The following is a 22,063-nucleotide window of genomic DNA, read 5'->3' as shown; positions in this document are numbered from 1 at the left end:
TGCTTTCTTTTAACTGTTATGCACATAATTAATAATTATTTATTTTGTTTTACAAAAATATTCAAATAGATAAATAAATAACTGCAGGCTGTAACGCAGGCGGTAACAAAATTGCAAAACCTCTTTGTTCGGAACAGAAAACGTGTAATATGTTTTTCAAATTGCTACATGTTTCTACATGCTGTTACATACACATGTACGGCAAGTTTTGAGAAGAAACTGTGCATTTGGATAATCATTTTAGTGTTTTTTTTTAGTGATCTTGCTCTCTAAAATTTGTTTGGCTTTACCTAAATCTAAAAGCTTCTCAACTGGAGCTTACAGCCTAATAGCCAGTGTAATGCCTCATCATTTGATTGTCATACAATTCCTTTAATGACTTAATCCTTTTAATGCCCCCCAGAAATAAGATTGATAAGCCTAAAGCAAATTATAAAGAACACTGCAGTGGACTATGTTGTAGCTCACAAAGCAAACCTCACCAGTCTCCAAAAGTCAGCCCTCAGTCTCTCAGTGATTCCAAAACCCAGTCTTTACAGTTCTGTTGCTCCAGAGGAAAATTCTCTTTCTCATGTTTTCATCAGGAACAGCATTTGGTTCAGGGCTGCCAACACAAAAACAACAACACGCGTCAGACACAAGACATGTACTGGTCAAAGGAAAAACAATGTCCATTAAATATCACTTACATGTTAAGTCCAGTGTGTAGCCTCATGGACAATCACAGAACATCTTAGTCCAGATGTAGTCCTTCTGAATTCAGCCTCAGTCCTGAACATGTTGGTCATAAAAAAATAAAAAATAAAACTACACATATATTGGATGTTGTATGAGTGTCTATCTTTAAAATAATTGATTTTGTTTTGTGTATCATTTGATGAATCAACTGATTTGATGCCCATCTCAAAGGGGATTGGGGAAAAGAAAATGGGGGGGGGGGGGGAGTGTGCTATGCCTGTATACTGATAAAACTATAAATGCAATAATGGCATCACACCAATAAGAAAAAGTTCATAAAAAAAAGGACAAAAAAAAAGAATTGATTTTCTCATAGTATTTTTGATATATAATGTACAACATATTCAAAACACAAGTTTGGTGACGGACCTGTCTTGAGTGATTTTTCATTGTGGTAGCTCCGGGTTCCTAAAGGGACGATTGTGGATGAGTGGAATCCAAACAGTGTTTCAGCTTTTCATGCAGTGAGCCTGCTCCATCTTTATATTTGGTCCTACAAAACCACAATGTTACATTGAGAATGTTATAACAGTAAAAAACTGCGGTAATTGTTCTCTGATATGTTCCACTTACATGTAAATGAAGTCCACCCAACGTCCGTGAAAACCTCAAATTATGTACAAACCTGTAGAGATATAAAACATGATTAAAAAAAAAAAAGTATATTAGACCCATTGGTCACACGTAAACGCCAGGAAAAGAGCCTCTTTAACAGGACACACGGCGCACAGGGACCCGCAGACCTACAAAAATGAGCATTTAACGGAGTAGTTTCTGATGAAGGATGTGGATCACACATTTGCACAAACGTTAGCGGCCAGAACAGCTATCATGCCCTGAAACAAATGCGAATCCCGGACAGGACCGGGACCGCGGTGCACTTTTACTTTTGTGTTCATTCAATGCTAAACTTTTGACTTTACTGTCTAACAGTTAGTTTGTGAAACCATTGTGTTACTTGTGTTCTGGTTCATATTGTAAATATGAAAAGGGGTAGTTAGCGCGCGCCTCCGGTAGCAGTTAAAAACTGGCTCTTCAACGGATCAACTGTAGACACACAATATAGTTCGACGTTTTGTATGATTTCCATTCAAGTTTTCGAACAAACAAATTATATGATTTAGCTACATGGTCTAAAAGCCATAAATGTTTTACGTCTAAAACAGTATAGGATGAAGACTTACCCAAGAATGTGGCGAGTGTCCCTCGGTGCTGCTGAAGGACTGTGAGAGTGATCCCAACTGATCCAAACTGATTAAACGTTTAAAAAAAAGGAGTAACTGTCAAACAATTTGAATTTGGGCTCCTCCGGTTTACGATGCTGCTCCGGAGCTGTTCCGAGTCGGTGATGTTGAGGGTGCGCCAGGTGGCCAGAGATCCGGTTTACGCTGCTGCTCCAGAGCTGTTCCGGAGCTATGATTCTTATAGTGGGAGTAAGTTCAGTAAAACGAGTCTGATGAGGAACTGGTTCAGATCCGCAATACGGATCTGATTCCTAGGAGGATTTGGCGACTTGAAAACGGAGCTGGCCCAGACCTAATTGCTGTCTGGGTATTCTATTCTATTCTGTGTTTTGCGACAAAGTCAGGCAGACGAGAGGGAGATTAGGAAGACAGAACACCTCACTATGTGCAATAATAAGCCCTCACAGATGTTAAAGTTAATAATTATACCTTTTGCAGGTAGCGGGTCAAGGGGCAGTGCCACACGAGACCCTCGGGACGGCACACTTTGATCACGGGAACACAGGCCCCCACGCAGGACAATTATAGACTGTGGGACATGCGTTTTTAACAGTGCACAGGGCAATGAACAGAGTAGCTTTGTGAGGCTGCAGAACGTTTAGATGCTAATGACACCACATGACAATGAGGCTGACAATCAGGGAAGGATTATTACTATATGCCACAGCAAAGAGGATATTTACTAATTAGTTGATTTCTTTCTGGGATACTTTTCCTCAAATTAGTTTGTGGCAATTTGAAAAAAGCAGCTAAGGTGGTGTGTGTCGTGCCGTGAAGTTTGTGTTAAAATCAGAGAGGAAGAAGCAAACAAACACCTTCATTTTGTGCTCCACTTTTGAGGCATTCGAGTGGGAAAATTTGACAATATTTTGCAGAATCATGAACCTTTTTGTCATGAAACAGAAAGATCTTATTAATTTCTTGCGTTTGATTGTGCTGTGGAAGAAAAAAAAAGAATAAAATCCCCCAAAACACCTGCAGATTCATCTTGTCCAATGGATTCTCGCTGATTAATTGCGGAGTTATTCCTGGAGTGCCAAACAGAGGAGGGTTTTTAGGCAATTTTAGTGGAGTTCGCCAAGACATTAGACTTTGTTACACAGCGATAAGCTCCTAGAGTCGCTCCATCTCTGCACTGCACTCGTGGGCCTGTGCTCATAACCTGATAATGGTCTCTCGCCCCCACACACTGAACCAGCGCTGGGCAGTTACAGCTGATCTTTATGGCTTTATGGATTAGTCTCACCACGGCGAAGGAGGCCTGCCCCGCAGTAACAGCGCAGGCAGTGGCTTGACCCCACCCGGACCGCGCCAACACGGCACCGAGGTGGCACAAACTCTCTGACCTGCCCGGCAATCATTCACTCAGACTCATCACTGACACATTCACAGAGGTCATGCCAGGTGTGAGGATTCAGCGAAACACCAGCTCCTGCAGACACAAATCGAGATGTTTTTCAGATTTCTGCTCTTCACCTCGCCTTTCCCATGGGCTGATACGATACCCACTTCTTTTCAAGTCTAATTTTGAAGTTCTTTTGTAATATCCAATGAGCAGAAGCCTGAATGTGCTGATGTGTGGGCGGATGGACAGAGCGACTCCAAAGGTGAAAGCTAAGGCTGGTCCGATGTTCACAATTACACCACTACGTATCATAGTGGGTCCTCTGCAGTCAGGCCGGGTCAACTGTGTCCTGTCAATGAATAACTACTACTGTTAAAAAAAAAAAACAAAAAAAAACAAAGGGAGAGTTTTCAAAGTGCCTTGGGCTCACGGTTCGTTTTACACACGCAGACTTTAGACTGGTCTCCCATGATCATGTCCTGCACACGGAGACTCCGGGTCAAGGCCACGATCAGGCTCACATCTGTAATAGACGCTCCGTGCAGTGAACAGCTGCAGACAAACAAACATCAGTTATTATCAGCTCTTATCACTAATTATTTATCAGGACTAATGGCCCCCCACCTTAAGTTTACGGCCTTAATCTGCAGATGATTGCTTTTATCTAGATATTGTAAGCAAGTAAATAAACCATAACATGTGACTAGCTGCTATTTTAATAGAAATGCCTTTTTAAATTTTCTTGCACTTTTATGTCTGTCACCCGTTACAACAGACTCCAGATAAATAAAAGGTATTCATATAATATTGACTAGTGGGTTGTGACTTGGATAAAGATTTATTGGATAGTGTAAAGCAGTGGTTCCCAAACCTGAACTTAAAGGCATACTGCGTAACATCACAAAACATGCTCCTAATGAGCAGCTCGGCACAGAAAATGCTATTTTTGCAGTGTGTAATCAAAGAATGGATTGGATGAGGATCTAATCTATTTCAATCTAAAATTCTGCTGACATCTCCATGGAGACGAGCCGGAGACGTACCCACTCCTGGTAAAGTTACAGTCATGACTTAGGAGAGCTGAGCCGCTCACAGCAAAGGCACATGTTTGTTTGTACATTTATGAGGTATTTTTCAATAAAATGAAGTATCTGTGGTAAATTAAATGCTTGTACTGCAATATTATTTATTGGGTTAAATGTTACGTGGTGTGGCTTTAAGGTGCAGCCAATTACTGAAAAAATTCACTAAACTCAGATTTATTGGTGTTCAGTTGAGTGTTGTGTTGAAAATAAAGCAAGAACACTCTGAAATTCAAACCTTTTACTGCAAATTATCATTCACCTCCTTTGTAGATCTAAAATGTTTCCAGGTACCCCTGCTAGGTGCTCGCACACCCACTGGGGTCCCTATACCCCTTGTTGGGAAACACTGGTATAAAGTATTCTTTTTTATCAGGAACTCATTTGATGAATTTGATAAATACCATTTGCTCCATCAAAGAAAATGGACTTGACTGCCAGCAAGTCATCTTTGTCATGTGCAATATTTATGCAGAGAAGACATGTGTGAAAGAAAGAAAGAAAGAAAGAAAGACAGAAAGACAGAAAGAAAGAAAGAAAGAAAGAAAGACAGAAAGAAAGAAAGAAAGAAAGAAAGAAAGAAAGAAAGAAAGAAAGAAAGAAAGAAAGAAAGAAAGAAAGAAAGAAAGAAAGAAAGAAAGAAAGAAAGAAAGAAAGAAAGAAAGAAAGAAAGATGGGGTGTGACAGTATTTCATTATTTTATTGGACATAGACCCATATGAAGTGGTAGGATTTCCATAACTCCTGCGCAACAGTACAGTCCATCTATCCATGGAATATGGGATTGTCTCTCTTCCCATAACACATTTATGTTTTGGATAAACATAATTATTGTAAACTTGTTTCTCTAAAATTGTCACTATGACAAACTATGCCAGTATTTACCACAGGCATTATTCCATCAAACTGAGCAATGAGAATATCATGGAAACCTGTCATACGCACTTGGAGTTGGCACGTAGTTGCACTTGGCATCTTCAGTTGGGGCAGGCATGTGTTATCATGTGACAAGGCGGCACCGCCACGGCCTCACGAGGGCATGTTTACAATCAAAGCATTTAAAATATTCACGCACTCCAAAGAAAACATGTATTTATTCTTGATGAGGTTCGTAAAAAAAGAACTGGCTCAAAAACATGAAACATTTTGGCTTCCCGTGCCACCACTGCAACAGCAATAGCTTGAAACATCTTTCTTTCATGTGTGTGGTGATATGGGGCTGTTTTTCAGGCTTTGTTATTGTTCGTGAAATAAGTGAGTTGGATGATTGCTGGTTAGACCTGTTGTTCTCACACACTGTTTTAAATTATAGTATGAGAAATCACAAACACAATCGATTTTGTCATTGTTATTGGCCCCTGCCACGATCGGGAGTCTTGATCCAACACCAACAGATCAAAGCAGCAGAAAAAAGATGTTTACTATAAACCAAAGCATTGTAATATAGCTACAATGATCAAATCTGGTTCACTAATCACTACTTTGATGCAGATCAATGATTAAGTTAAGTTACTGCCTGCACCATTTTTTTCCCCACTCTCAACCCGGTGAACCTTTTTATATCAAAGCCTGTAAATCTCCCCTGATGGCTTTATGGGACTTTGGGAGTGAGTGCTATACAATTACAGTTTAATCATTGACTCATATTCACACCGTTTACCTTAGATGTAATAGAAGATGTTATTATGGCCCTATCTGTAGCAATAAAATTAATGAGCGCTCTTTTGGTTGGTTACGAGCATTTTCACCGCCACTGTAGGTCTGAGCAGGGAGATGTAAAGATATAGGCTATTAAACATGGCTGGGCATGTTAGGACAACATAGCTTAACACCATAAAACAGGTTTATGTACTGTGCGGAGGTCTTTACAACTTCATTTCAGTAGCCCCCAACACCCCACAAAAGATAGCACATAAAAATTGAAAAACAATTGTTTGTTAATTTAAGAGAAATAAAAGCACATTTTAAGCACTCCACTGTTTTTCTCCAGTGTAAGCAAAGATAGTTTCATAGCCCAAGTAATAAAACAGCAATCAAGAGGAGGCAGGAAAATGCTCTTTGCTGAACTCCCACCAGAGGGCGCACAGTTTGTTTGCACCTTTCTGTCTCAAGCTGTTCTGCGTACTGCTACCTAGCATCTGTGTTGATGCACGAGCTCAGTGCATATTTATTATAACTTTTGAAATGGGTCACGGGAGAGAAAGTTAGGAGAGCATATAAAGCACAACGTGAATTCGCTGCTTGGAACGGGTTGGTGCAGGAAGGTTATTTTGATGTGGGCTGATTCACACTTACCAACAAAAACAAAAAAGTGATTAATTAAAAATAAAAATCGGTGTCTTCAAGCAACTGTCAGCATTTATGTCCTTTATATTCCCTTCGTTGTTCCTGGTTAAATGTGATTATTCAGCAAACACCCAGCGTTGGCTAATGCGTATTGCGTGGAAAATCAAGATCCCAAACTCAAGATGCGTCTTACGTTTGTTTATATCCACAGCAAATTCTCCCCAGCAACCTGAACTTTTATCGCATTAGTTCATCGTTAACGACGCGCGCGTTGCATCGTGACCGACATTTAAGGTAACTCTGCCTCTTTCTCCTGCTCTGAGTCACTTGTGCTCATGATGTGTGCGCGACCTTTGAACTAATATCAGCGTGAGCCGCGCGCGTGGCCGTATAAAAAGCAGTGCTGCCTCGGGACCCAGCAACAGGTAACACAGGTGCGCCTCCTCCTCCATCCTCTTCTCTGCACCGCTCAGCCCAGCGCCACTAAACAGGTGCGTAAAGATCTATATAACATGGGTTTTTTTTTGTCTTAGAAGTACACAAGTTGCGTCTTCTTCATGCAGGCTAATTTATTACATTTCTACATTCATACATTTTTATCAATCATACTATTTGGAGTTACAGAGTGTGCCTTATTTCTGGTTTAGTTTCACGGATAAGATTTACAAGTGGGTCTAAACGCCCCAGTGCACTTTGGGAATGTGCACAGGCATGACTTTTGGATAACTCTTGGTACGACTGTGTCTTTTGTGCTTCAGTCATGGCTCCCAGACCTGAAGATGGGACGGATCACTCCAGTCTCGGTATGTCCTTGGTCCTTTTTTGATACTTATGTCGCAGCCACTTGTCGGGACTTTCCTCACTGTGTTCACTGGTACTTGTGTAGGTAAATCTCACAGCACAAAGGATATGGCCATGCTCCCTGCCTACTCCACGGTGGACCTGGTCAATGAGGAAAAAGAGGAAGAAGACCCATGGGAGCTGCCCGATCTGGTCGACACGGGGGTTAAGTGGTCAGGTGAGCGCCTGCTCCTCTCTCGCACATTTTTGTAGAGCGACAAGGGTCTTAAATAAGTCTTTTGGTGCAGAGCTGGACACTAAAGGGAAGGTCATGCGAGTTCTGACTGGACTTTTGAAGTTTGTGGCGCTGCTTGGACTTCTCTACTTCTTCATTTGCTCTCTGTCTGTGCTGAGTTCTGCTTTCCAACTTGTCGGAGGTAAGAAAACTTTTAGTTTTAAAAATGCAACAATAGAACGAGTGAGTGTTGTTTAATGTTAGACTTTAGGGTTGATTAACAACAAGGAAGAATAGACTTTACTTCTGTGTCTGATATTTAGAAAATTTAAAGTGAGTGCAATGTTCATGACATGATTCTAACTGGTTATACGTTTTAACCACAAAATAAGCAATGCAAGAGAAAGGCTTTAGTATTAAAAGGTATATTGAAATTAAGTTGTATACGCTTGTTTTCTGTATGATTTTCTCTCCCTCAGTTATTTGTCCTTCGATGATATTTGTTATTTAGCAAACTTCTTAAAAAAACTGTATTGTTGTTGTTTACATGTAGAACAAACTTGAAAATTGTTGTCCTTCCATCCATCCACCGGTCCATTTTCTTCTGCTCTATCCGGGACCATCTCAGAGACATAGTCCCTACAGTGTGTCCTAGAAGTTCCTCAAGTCCTCAACCCGATGGGACGTGCTCAGAATAGAAGGCGTCCAGAACATATGTCAACTCAGCTGCTCCTCTTGATATGACGGAGCAGTGGCTCTACTCCGAGCTCCACCTGGGTGACTAAGCTCCTCACCCTATCTTTGAAGGGCACCCAGCCACCCTGCGGAGGAATCTCATTTCAACCGCTTCTATCTGAGATCTTTCGGTCATGACCCAGATCTCATGACATTAGGTTAGGGTAGGAACGCATATCAACCGGTAAATCAAGAGCTTTGTCGACTTAACTCCCTCTTCGCCACAACAGTCCGATACAGTGACCGCATCATTGCAGAATCACCGATCCATCCGTCAATCTCACGCTCCGTCCCTCACTCGTGAACAAGACCCCGAGATACTTGAACTCAGCCACTTGAGGCAAGGAATAATCACCGACCTCATGAGTCATGGCTTCAGATTTGGAGGTGCTACTTTTCATCCCAGTCCCAATGCACACAAGGTCCTTATCTGGTAGGGTCAACAGAACAACAGATGGTGTGGTTCCCATACCGAACCTCTTCTGGCCCCTGGCTGCGCTTACAAAGTTTGCTCTGCTTGAATCTTCGTATTTCTATGCAACCTCCATGTAGTGAATCAAATCATTGTTGCTAGGAATAGTCCCTTTGGTCAGTCCTTTGTGTTTCGGCACTTAAAAGCTCTATTTGCCTATTTGTGCCCGCTCAGGTAAAGCGGCGGGTGACATCTTCCAGAGTACGGTGTTGTCGAACCCTGTGGCCGGTCTGGTCATTGGAGTCTTAGTCACTGTCCTGGTCCAGAGCTCCAGCACCTCCTCCTCCATTGTGGTCAGCATGGTCTCCTCCGGATGTGAGTACAGTTGAACTACATGCTTTCTATGCTCACAAAAGGCTGAGCGATGTTGGGAAAGCTGGTTTATTCATGTCTGAAACTGCAAAAATTACCATGGAGACTGTCACTAAAACAATTACTGATGCTACTTCTAGAATAGACGGTTAACTTCGAAACATACACCGTTTGACATTTAGAAAAATATACTAACATATAGTATATAACATAATTACTGTCAAAGTAATTTGCAAATAATTGATTTTTCTGTACTCAAAATACACTGCAATACTAATATGACAACTTCTGTTAATATCACAACCTGTACTTACTTACAGTGCATAGCTGCTACTCTTAGTCTTTCAACTATGACGAGTACTTCTGCTATCTCTACTTGTACAAATCATCACAAACATGTAGTATTACTGTTACAGCTCAAAGATCGTACATTCCCAGATGTAGATACAAAGAATCAACGCTATTTGTCACGCTGTTGCAAACCGCAGTGCAAAGGAGATTTTGTTTTGAAAATGTGGTTTTGTTCAGTCCTTTAGTATAGTAATGAAACAACCTTTAGTCATACAGCTTACTACAAAGAACCATTTTAAACAACACACTACAACACACTACATACTGTCACTTACTGGTATAGATTCAGGGTTGTGATGTTATTTCGCTAAGCATCATGGGATTTGATGCAGGCTTTTTCCATAATAAACTAGCAGAGTTTTTTGTTCACATTAAAACAATTAGACACTACTGTGTGTTAGATGTACCAGAAGTTTGAGTTTTTCCACAGCTTTTTTCTCCAGTTTAATACTGGTTTTACATTCTATGGCAAAGGTTTGCTAGTACCCACAAACATGTTTGTGGGTACTAGCAAACCTTTGTGTAACCAGTGATTTCTGGTGCATTTCTTAATAATAAACCGATGGGGACTTTTTAAAATGTACAATACTGGCTTTATGATTCACAATAAAACATATGGACACTAGTTCACCGCATGTATTCACACATTCTCCACTTTTTACAAGCTAATGCTAGACCCTTTCACTGCTTACATCATCAGTGACATCAGCTGGAGGCAGGAAGTGATCATGAGAAATAAGATTAAACTAAAACTAGGAGTGAGCGAGGAGCAAAAAACTACTTTAACCAACACTGAATTATGAATATTATTTTCTACTAAATAATGATACAAAGACATGGGGAGGAGAATAATGGTTCAAAAGTCCATAAAAACATAAATAACGGCGCTAATGCTAGCGGCTAGCTAGCATTAGCTACGACTACAGTTTTTTCACTTCTACTGAACAATCTGCTGTGAGAAAACATCCATATGGGCCCGATTTACACTTGACTATTTATGTGTGATAAATAAATTCATACTCCACCAGAAAACAGCTAAAAAAGAATGAAAAATTGTGTTTCCCAAAAGATTATATTTTCCCCCTCGGCGAGGCCACGCCCCCTTCTGTGACGTGCTGCCGTCTATAAATAACGTTACCCTGTGCCAGAAAGATGGCCGATCTCCATGGTAACAGTGAATCACATTACAACCCCAAAAGTTTATTTCATCAGAAAGTATTTCAAAGTACTTCACAGAACAAGAATGTACATACAAGTACATACGATAACCAGTAGAAGAGAAGGCACATACAATCAAAACAACAAAAATAACCTTAGAATTGCATTAAAACTGTTACCATGACGACGACTTTATGACTACCACTATTAGGACTCTGCAGTACTACATCGACTTTCTCTCCTCTCTTTCGGCTATAATTCTGTTCACCTAAGGCTCCATAAAAAGTTTCGAGACTATCCAAAACATTAGTACTTTCTGGCATTGCTGGCAGCCAAACAAACAAGTGTGCGGACAAAACACCTAGCTTTCTAATGGTATTTTTATATACAGTATATAGCCTATTTATTTTTTTATTTTTCTGTAAATATGTGAGTGTAATGCATTATTCCTCTGCTGCAGTGCTGAAAGTGGAGTCCGCGGTGCCCATCATTATGGGGGCCAACATTGGGACGTCTGTCACTAACACTATAGTGGCCATGATGCAGGCCGGGGACAGGAACGAGTTCAGGAGGCAAGTTTCACCATCCTCCCACCACACTCTGTCACTCATTAACGCCAGGGCCTGTAAAATTGTGCTGTGTTTATCAAAGCTCACGCTTCCCGACACACATATCGATCCAAGCCTGATTTAATAGTAGAGGATTAGATAAGTGTGGCCAATTATTAATAAAAGCTGTAAACCGCTGCGCTTTGAAGGATGAAGTTTTATGCTTGCTTTGTCACTTCTACAAGCAGTCAGTGGATACAGGAATGTAATGGTTTTCAGTTCAGTACAATTCAGTTCACAATACTCCTTCCCTGTTGGGTTTGGGCTTGTAGTAACAGTAGTCTGACCTTGTATCTATGCTTTTAAAAACCCTTGCGTGGTTCATGAGATAACTGTTTCAAAATAATAAAGTACTGATGATGTATGTGCAGGCTAATATGCTCGTGTATGTACAGATGTAGTAAATAATACATTGTTTAAGACGTGGTACACCGTGGTCCAACTATAAACTTTCGAGCAAATGGAAATTTAATGTGGCATACAGTGGGATTCTGTTGAAAAGACCTCGCTGGGAGAGTGTCAGACACATTTGTTTCTGCTGGGGTCAAAACAATTCATGCAGTTTTGAGAAACATAAACTATAGATTTATTTGCCGGCTCAACAACTGTGAGAATATGATTATTTTGAGCTTGACCGACATCAAATTCAGTGTCACGCGCCTCCAGTCTGAACTGTGTTTTTAAATCAGACCTCGAGTCTGTGATAAACTGTTGATGATGATGACTAAACAACACATGAATGCTTCACCCTCCACTCAAAAGAATGATTTGTTACTGACACAGGAGGCTGTAAACCTGTCAACAAAACAATTATAGACATGTACAATAGGTTTAATCTCGACTTGATTAAATTCGACTAATTGCCCAGCCCTAATTCCTTGACATTACTCTTTAGTTATTATTTGTATCTGCCTGCATATTGGAGTAATAGTGCTCAAGATTGCATCCAGGCAACTCCTGTTTTGATATTGGGCTATCCAAAATGATGTAACTTTATTTAGTGCTGTATTATTAATGCATCTTTACAGCTGTTTGAAATATACAACAACATTATAATTGCCACAGGCCGGCTTTCTCCCGTCGTCCCCTTTTGCTTGTCGTCCAATTACCACCGTTCCTTCCTGAGTTCCCTTTTGACAGGTCGTCAATACCGACCACTGCAGACGGAAAAATCCCACCACACCTGCTGTTTTGGAAATGCTCCGGCCCAGTCAACGCTCAATATCTGACCCTTTCTTCAATCTTTTTAAATGTACCTGCTCCAAGCACATACAACAACATGTTTACTCGCTGCATGTCGCTCTAGGAAAAGAGACAAAGTTGATATTCACTTTGTGTGTCAGTGGCTGTAATATTTTGACCAAGTGTGTGTGTGTGTGTGTGTTTTTTATCTCCAGGGCGTTTGCTGGAGCCACGGTGCATGACTTCTTTAACTGGCTGTCGGTTATGATCCTGCTGCCTTTAGAGGTGGCCACCGGAGTCTTGTACAAGCTCACGGCTCTGATTATCGACTCCTTCAACATCCAAACTGGAGAGGACGCGCCAGACCTGCTCAACGTCATCACAGACCCGCTCACTGAAGCCATCGTGCAGGTATGAGGTGCCTAACACATGCATACAAGTAAAACTAAAATGGTATGTATTATTACAAGAGGTTTAAACATGAGGTGCAGAGCAGCTCAGGATTCAGTGGTCAAGGTCCATACATTTGATCTTGGCTCAAACTCAGGAGATGTTTCACACTGCTCTTGACAGGTTGCCCCAGTCGAATTGAAGGATGGTCAAATGCAGGCCAAATTTCCCTACGAGGAGAATAAAGTGTCCAAATACAAGTGGAAGATTGTAGATGTATCGCTCTGGTGTTCTTAACCTTCAGACTTGAAACAAAAAGATCTGGTTTAAAATTCAGAGTGTGCAAATGATCATTTATCTTTTACCATTAAACATTGAGAGCCTAATCTCCTTTACAAAGATGACCAAGAGGCTTTAATCATGAAAACTGTCATCTCTCCATAGTGTTAAAAAGTATTATCCAATCATGCAGCTGTCGAGTTTCTCAGTAGCACTTTATGTTCACTTGAGAAAAATCGGGAGTTTGTTCATCTAGATCAGGGGTCCCCAACTGGCAGACCTGGGTCCAGATCCGGACCCCAAAGCCTCTTTTCATCCTCTCAATATACTTAATGTCTAAGGCTGAATTAAAGATTATCCTAATTATTTGAATAACATAGAAATAAAATGGCAAAATGATTGATTCATTGATCAGCTCTGCTATGTAAATACAGATATATTATGTATGCTCATGTTTTAACATTTTCAAGAGCAATGACTGCATTTATGTCCGGAACCTGGACATATGTTGACAGTTCCAAAAGAAAAGTGTGTGGACCTCGAGCTGATGTAGTTGGGGAGCCCTGATCTAGATATCAACACATGAAGATTTAAAGTAGTGCTTCACCCATAGCCTAAAACCTGACAATGAGCTCCTGCACAATCTCGGCTCACTCAAGACAGCGACTCATGTCTTTTCCAACACAATCTTACACCAACTTTTAAATGATATTATTATTATTTTCATTCCTTTGTAGCTGGACAAGTCTGTTATTACGGGCATTGCCACTGGTGACCCGGAAGCCAAGAACAAGAGCCTGGTGAAGCGCTGGTGCAAAACCCATACCAACATGGTAAGCATTACTACAGCAAGAGTATACAGTCATCATGCCACATTAGGAGCAAAGCAGACTGTATCTAAGGTTAGCTCACTTTTAATGACCGCTATTGCTGCTGCGCTAATGCCTTTGTTGTCTGTGTATTTTGAGAACAGTGATTGTTTTTGTGAGGTCATATTTTTCAAGGTTAAATCCCCTGTTGTTGCATAAAAGGCGTAATGCAGCATGTGGCAATTTAAAGCTCATATCTAACACAGTTATTGTTTACCGCTGCATTGCTCTTGATTCTCAAGTGCCTTTTTTATTTCCTGCTCGCAGTCCACCATTAATACGACCGTGTATAACTGCACTGGTGCCTCAATATGCTGGGAAGAAGGCAACCTGACCTGGGCTCAGATCAACGTCACAAATGTCTTCAACCTGGAGAGATGTGAGTGCGTCTTTGGGGGGGGGAGTTTTACCCGATCTTCCAGTGTAAGATGAAACATGAGGGGATGGTGGCCACTAACAAGGCATGTCCTTATCCCGAAGCTCTCAAGTCTAAACAATGGCTACCTTTGAGCAAGTGACTCAGCTAATACCACGGTGTGACCTCGTCCGCCTGTGTCAATAGCACCATTCAGCATCTGAAGCAACTCAATGCATCACGGCAAAGAATGTGATTGCAAAAGGGTTTTTGAATTGAGGCAAAACCGCAATTTTAGCAAAACATGTTACATGTTTTCATAAGCACAATGGCCTTTCTTGGGAACTAGAAGCTTTTGTCAGATAGTGACACGCAGCCAAACAATGACTTGGCAAGATCCTCACAGTCATTAAAGGAATGATGCCAAAATTAAGGCCTTAATTTGCCATTTATGGCCTTAAAAGTCATTACATCTAAATCTTCTTTAACCTTAGAGACGAAACCCACAACAATGACATCGCTATTTTTACTGCATATTTTCGCCCAAAACACAAAAACTCGTGACTGAAGCAAATTCAGGTGCAGTTCTGACTGCAATTTCACACAATCTTCTCCTCAAAGGCTTCCTGTTGTGTCCAATTTAGTTTTGAATATCAAAATTTGTCTCAAAATTCCCCTGTTTGATTCAATGTTTACAAATCTTACCAATGAAATATGCCATAATATGCGGTTGTGGCATTAAAAAATAGTATATAGGCATTAAAAAGCATTACATTTGACTTGCCTGTAGAAACCCTGTAGTACTCTCCTTTTCTTTACTACAATTTTAAAGGGGCTAGATGCAAGTTGGCCATTTTATTCTCACTACTGCCACCTCAGGTCATACATGTAACTACACCTTCTATATTACGCTCGTGCATGATGACAATTCGGACCCGAAGTTTTTGAGTGAAAGTGCAGGATTTTAGAGGCAGTTGTGGTGAACAGGTCTGGGCTCATTCTACACATTAGGACGTGGCTGGAACATGTAGGGGGAGGAAAACACTTACTTTTAACATTTTTGAACTCCCTTTAAAGTACTGCTGTCAAAGTATTCCATATAATTCACCAAGTATTGTATCTGTATTAGTTTGTTGAATAAAACTTTTAAACTTGCATTGATGGTGATTGATGATATTAATCTCATGTTTAACTTAGTTCTCTGATAAACAGCGAGCTGGGCAGTGTCTACTTTCTAAATGTAATCGGCTTCTCCTTTTGCTGGGCTATGCTGCAGGCACACACTTGTTTGCGTACGTGGACCTCCCAGACTTGGCCATCGGGCTGATCCTGCTGGCACTTTCTCTGCTGATCCTCTGCACCTGCCTCATCCTCATCGTGAAGCTGCTCAACTCCATGCTCAAAGGACAAGTGGCTGTGGTCATCAAGAAGGTCCTCAACACAGGTAACAGAGGAGGAAGTCAATGTTTAATGTCAAAGAATTTGAAGAGGCAGCACGTCAAAGGTCACAAAGTTTTGTCTCCTTTAGTCTTGAGTTAATCTTTGTTTAGTGGCTTCAGTGAACTCACGGTTTGGAGATGAGGCCCCCGGGCGCTGCCGTGGACAGATTCCCTATGTTGGCAATAAAGTGTACCGTGTCTTGTCTTAAGATTGTAGGCCAAGGGTGCCCAAAAAAAAGGGTGGTACTTTGAAAGTTGAATGTTTGACTGCATTGACCAACATCTGCTGTAAACTGCCCTGAAAAAAGTTTGGATATCCCTGGATTGAAACCATTAGCTCAGTCCTTACCCCTCAAATTGACAAATGGTTCTGTCCCTCTTCTACACTGTTTAGCCAATTTCCTTTACAGTGACATTTAGAATCCTGTTCGATAGTCAGCCCCTCCTCGCCTGGTGGTGGCGCTGATGAGCAAAGCAGGTACAGAGTGTCTGCGTCTCCTCGGGTCACTCAGGCCCAGTGTCCTGAGTGAGGAGGAAGCAGCAACAAAACATCAGTGGAACAAGTGATTCTGTCCCCTTTTTCTGTCTTTTTTTCCCTCTCATTGTTTATGAAGAGCTGAAATCAATCAAAGCTCTATTCAGTTTGCATCCAGACTCCTGTTTGATATGTTTTACATGCTCATCTGTATCGGTAAATAAGCATTTGGAAAGACAATTCAGCTTTATGCAACTGGAATGGCAGACTTCCTGCTTGGATTGGCATTGAAAGTAGCTCTTCAAAGTCTACAGTGACGTTACAATGCGCTCTTTGAATTGCTCCAGTTTGAATCATCAGCCGCACTTCATTGCTACTATCTTTCTTTTCCAGTACTTTATGTGTAATTTGGAGAAAAAAACACAGCAAATAAACAACAGTACAGAGCCGTAAAGCTTCATCCCTGCTTACTTTCTGTAACACACTAGACATTAAGTGTTTTTTATTTCTATGTGCTGGAAAGATTGAAACAATGTGTTCTTTTCTTATTGCAGACTTCCCATTCCCATTCACCTGGGTCACCGGGTACATTGCGATTCTGGTCGGCGCAGGCATGACCTTCATCGTCCAGAGCAGCTCCGTCTTCACCTCCGCCATCACTCCTCTCGTGGGTAAGTCACCGCAATATCAATCTTGTGTTTTCCCCTGCCGTCTCAAAGCTAATAAATATGTCTGTGTTTACTTTAGGTATTGGAGTGATCAGTCTGGAGAGAGCCTATCCGCTTACACTGGGCTCTAATCTTGGTACGACGACGACGGCGATCCTGGCTGCGATGGCGAGTCCAGGGGAAACACTGTCCAACTCTTTACAGGTAAAACTCAGTCCAGAGGTTTCCAATGGTTTCCAAAAACAATACTTTCTGCAACCTATATAAACCCTGTAGTCATGTTTGAAGCCATTTTCCACTAAGATTTAAGCTGTTATGTAAAAATATATTATTAAGTAGGTCAGTGATTGTACACCCTTTTTGTACAGTCTGCGGCCACAAATAATCGGTTGAGCTGAAGACGCCCTTTTGGTGGGAGGCAAAACATGCTCAGTTTCCAAATAACACAAGCACAACTTGAACATTTCTTTCTACAATTAAAATAATGTCATACAGAGAGCAAACAGCATCTATTACTTACCAGTAAGTACATTCCTTGCTAATCACTAAAACTAATGAATGCTACTTACAGTGTAATTGGTGCTCAAACTATCATCGCTGAGTAGAATTAAAAGCAAAGGTGTTAAGAGGTTTCTGCGGGGGCATTAAACAGCCTCATAAGTCATTCAATTAATTCTACCAAAATTAAGCAAATGGATTCCATCTGGCATTAAACCCATTTTTTGTCTCGCTCAACTATTTTCAACTATGGCCCAAAACACAATCAACTGCAGTAAAGGCTGAAATAGTGCACATTACTATTTTTTATTGAAGTTTCTCTTCATTCCTCTGTTTGATGGAATGTTTGCAAATCTATTCTTTTTACATTTGTGCATTACCAATAAGCGCCACCATGTACTTCGCACACACATACCGCACCTCCCTTACCCGTTTATTATAGTAAACAGCACACCCCCCAACACACCCCTCACCCCCATAATTCAAATAGGCCACCGCTTTTCCATACTGAGACATGTTCTTACCTTAGCTTAGACGAGTTCTTTCGTACCTGTCTGGTCTTCCCCCGTGCCTTCAATCGTAAATCGTGTGTGCCTCTCCCTCGCTCCACTATAGCTCCAAACAAGGTCAAGATAGAAGCTACCAAGCTCTTCCACGTTTTCCCTATTTAAATATGGTTACGTGAAGTGTTCCACTACAAAGTGTAATTACACAAAATTAAACAATATGGATTTTCTAAGCGGATAAAAGGGGGAACTGCATTGTAATAATAATACCAGAAGTAATTTGAAATCCGTGCAGTAAACTGTGCGGACGTGACTGAAGGCACAGGGGAAGACCAGACAGGTGCTAAAGAACTCGTCTAAGCTCAGGTAAGAACATATCTCAGTATGTAAAAACGGTGGCCTATTCCTTTAAGGCAGCTTTAAAATGGCATTAAAAAGCATTCAATTTGATTGCTGTCACCTTAATACTCCTTAATACACCTTAATATTACCAGTTGCTTCTAATACAGTATTTCCAGTATAGCTATCTTTCAACCTCATTGCTTTCCTACTACTACAACCTCTTCTACTATCTGCTTACACTAGCCCAATAATCGTTAGTTATTTTTCTTCACAAAATCTTCTTAAGTAATGCCTCTGAGTTTAAAATATAGAGAATATAAGGTTAGTTATCAATCTTCATATTCAATTCTCTGCTACTGCCCTGAATATTGGCATGGACTTCAGTTATGGCCGACGATAAAGCTTTTACGGTCGGTATAAAACTCCCACAAAGTTACATGAAGAGATTGTGTAGTTTATAATTTCACTTTATGGCCCTTATCAAATCAGAACGGCTCTTCTGGGCGACCAAGCCCTGCAAACGGACAACAAACAGCATTTAGTCCTAAAAGTGGTTGTAAAAATAAATGCGGCATCAGCAACATATCTGAGCTGCAAAAACAAGACTCTCTTTGAATAATTTATACTTTTAGTGCCGTCCCTCTCCATGCATTTCACTTACAGGGCTCTTGTGTGTCTGGGGAAAAGCTGACCGATATTTTTTTTCTTTTCTGTCATTGGAAACACAGAAAAGGAGAGATATGTTGCTAAAAGGTGGGCAAAATTGGCGTCGTCATTAAAGTTTTAAAAGAGTTTTGTTTTGTATTATTGATGGTAGGTGAAATGGGGCTAAAATCAATGTAAATAGAAAATAAAACGAAAGGAGAAACGCGCCATCCTTCTTCTGTTAGTAGAATGGCAAATTATATCTAAAAATTGGTCTTTTTCTTAAATACTACATCTTACAGATTTCCAATTTGAGAAAGTAAGCTGGCCCTGACTGGTTTTAAAGTAATTTTTAAACATGGACCTGAGCGACGTAGATACCCAAAAGTGATCTTTGAGACAATCGTCAGATCATGATTCCGTTTCTGTTAAATGCAGCTTTATGGTTAAAAAAAAAACTAAATAAAACAAAAAAAACAAACAAACAAACAAACAAAAAACACTTTTCTCCCCTGTTGGTCAGTCTCTTCATTCTTTGAGTGCGTGACAGGTCACCTAGCTACCCCTTAAAGAGCAACTAAACACCAAATCCCCTTTTTTTTGCTGATGAACAGTGTAAATGGGTGTTGAATAGAGCTATCTCCATTTCCCAGTCAATATTAACGCCTCCCTCAGGGTCCACGTGTCTGCTACATTTTAATTTGTGCGGTTGGCCGGTGACTGAGCCAAGAAACGTCACGGATCCAGAGAACGTCATCAGTTCTGCCCATGGTTCTGCCTCTTTGCCCCCGCCCACAGACAAGCCTCTGCCTCTGTCTCGTAACAACCGGGAAAAGCGCAGCGCACCTGAACGCCACAAGTCATGAGAGTGTACCAACTATCCTACGGAAAAAAAAAATCATGGTAATAGCAGCCTGTCAAATCTGGGGGGCTTGGTCTGAGGCTGTCAACAGAACAGACACCACTCACACACTTTAAAGGCGACATAAAGACACTAAATATACTTGAATCGTAGTAACATCAGAATCATATACCAAGAAAGAGGTGGCTAAGGCTAAGATGGTTTGTCCAGCCCTTCCCTCCCACCAGCAATCATTATCAAGCCCCAAATACGTTGGCTTAAACCAATATTTTCACTGACACAATGAAAGGTAATGCATAACTGCTGCTATTTTACTCCTTAGTGATTGTTTTTGAGCAATGACAGTCTTCTGTATTTGAAAAAAATCCCAATGTGGCCCTTGCGTGTAAAAGTTTGTCCATTCCGGCTGATGTAAATGGTTTGCCATGTCTTTGCTCCTAGATTGCGCTGTGCCACTTTTTCTTCAACATCATGGGCATCCTCCTGTGGTACCCCTTCCCGTTCCAGAGGATCCCCATCCGCCTGGCCCGAGGTCTGGGCAACAAGACGGCCAAGTACCGCTGGTTCGCCGCGCTCTACCTCTTCCTCTGCTTCGTGGTGTTCCCCATTACCGTGTTCGGGCTGTCTCTGGCGGGGTGGCAGGTTCTGGTGGGCGTCGGCGTTCCTGTCATAGTCATCGTCGTCTTCTCCATCATCGTGAACGTGATGCAGAAGAGGTGTCCGCGCTTCCTGCCGAGCGTCCTCCGCACGTGGGACTTCCTGCCCCGGCCGCTGCACTCCCTGGCGCCCTGGGACCACGTGGTGACTGTGACTTTGGGCTTCTGTGGATCGCACTGCTGCTGCTGCTGTAAATGCTGTAGATGCTGCAACAAAGAAGAAGATGAGAAAATAACAAAGGGAAGCGTGAAGAGTCTTCAGATGTACGACAATCCGGCCATGACCAAAGACGAGGACTTTGTCAAATCCACACATCTCTAACGTGCTGTATATAAATGTTAATTCACTGCAGCAGAGATTCAAGGACTCTGGCTTTGAAAGCGCAATCTTTTTTGTGGATGAAAATGAGCATTACTGATCAAGGACTGAACCACATCTGACACATGACTAAGCAGGACTTGAACTGGTCGAAATGAGTTCTAAAAGTATAAACCTTAAAGTCGACACATCTTGCCATTAATAACATTTGAACTTTTATCGTCTGAAATAATATGAAAAATACATTAGTGAGGGTCTTTGTTGGTCTACTTTTCAATTTCGCCTCAAGCGCCCTCTGCAGTCAGCTGTGACAATGACACAAGACAATGCTGACGGCATAAGAACAAACCAATAGAGTTGTGATGAATGCACTTTACGTATAGGACCTCTGGGAACGGGTGTGGTGGTGGTTTATGGGCCTTGAAAATGTGGAGAACACTTCCATGTTCTACTTATTACGCCAAAAAATCTAAGAAACACAGATCTGAGTGTTTCAGTAGTGGAAGAAACCACCACATTAAACATTGTTCAAATCCATGTGAAGTAAGTAAAAGACCACTGTAACGTCATAACAATGTTAAGAGCTCAAAAAAGTAAGTTATGCAGGATGTGGCCCCTTTAACCAGTTCAAAATGACATAGGCCGGGAATAAACCCAGTCCGAAACAGATCAAAATTGTATCTTCAATCAGGATGACGACTAAACAAAACATGACAAGAAGAAAACTGAGACTGAGAAAGGCGCTTCGTGTGAGATAATATTTATTAAACCCTCACCACAGTGTGAGAATCACTTAAGACACTCCTAGTTGACACGACTCTGACCTGGACACCTCTCGTGAGATGGTGATTTACTGTATTCCCATTTGGGACAAAGTCTAAGACCATCTCAGCACTGGACACAGTTGGACACAGATATAATGTTTATAATGTTTAACTTTATGGATGTGGTTTTACAACGAGCGTAAACAGAGATATTTTTATACTTTATACGAATTGCGTGATAGGCATTATGGAAATCTTTATGTAGCATTTTATTGTTTCTTTCTTCAGTATTTAAGACTTTATCATATTTGTAAATAAAAATGCAGTTTTTCAAACTCGTGCAATATTTGGTGATTCTCGCTACACTCTTGACTGCTAGAGGTATTTCACATAACTATTTTGTTTTCTTGTGCTGCTTTGTGTTTCCATTTGTGCAAATACTGTAAAGTAATGCCTTCTTTTTACATT

General features: G+C 41.1%; 1 protein-coding gene across 1 annotated transcript; it reads left to right on the top strand.

Annotated features, from left to right (window-relative positions):
- Window positions 1-7,455: 7,455 nt before the first annotated feature.
- Window positions 7,456-20,834, top strand: slc34a2b (solute carrier family 34 member 2b; the record flags this gene model as incomplete). The annotated part of the gene is made up of 12 exons (XM_079574792.1): window positions 7,456-7,498; window positions 7,582-7,713; window positions 7,784-7,912; window positions 9,092-9,232; window positions 11,199-11,310; window positions 12,744-12,939; window positions 13,935-14,030; window positions 14,334-14,445; window positions 15,698-15,865; window positions 16,890-17,006; window positions 17,083-17,207; window positions 20,298-20,834. The coding sequence occupies 12 exons, from the start codon at window positions 7,456-7,458 to the stop codon at window positions 20,832-20,834; spliced, it is 1,908 nt and encodes a 635-aa protein (XP_079430918.1).
- Window positions 20,835-22,063: the final 1,229 nt, after the last annotated feature.

The sequence above is a fragment of the Gobius niger genome (genome assembly GCF_951799975.1).
Source record: "Gobius niger genome assembly, chromosome: 17".
In the NCBI taxonomy this organism is placed as follows: domain Eukaryota; kingdom Metazoa; phylum Chordata; class Actinopteri; order Gobiiformes; family Gobiidae; genus Gobius; species Gobius niger.
Note: the sequence above shows the minus strand (reverse complement) of the source record. Positions and strands in the feature narration are given on the sequence as shown.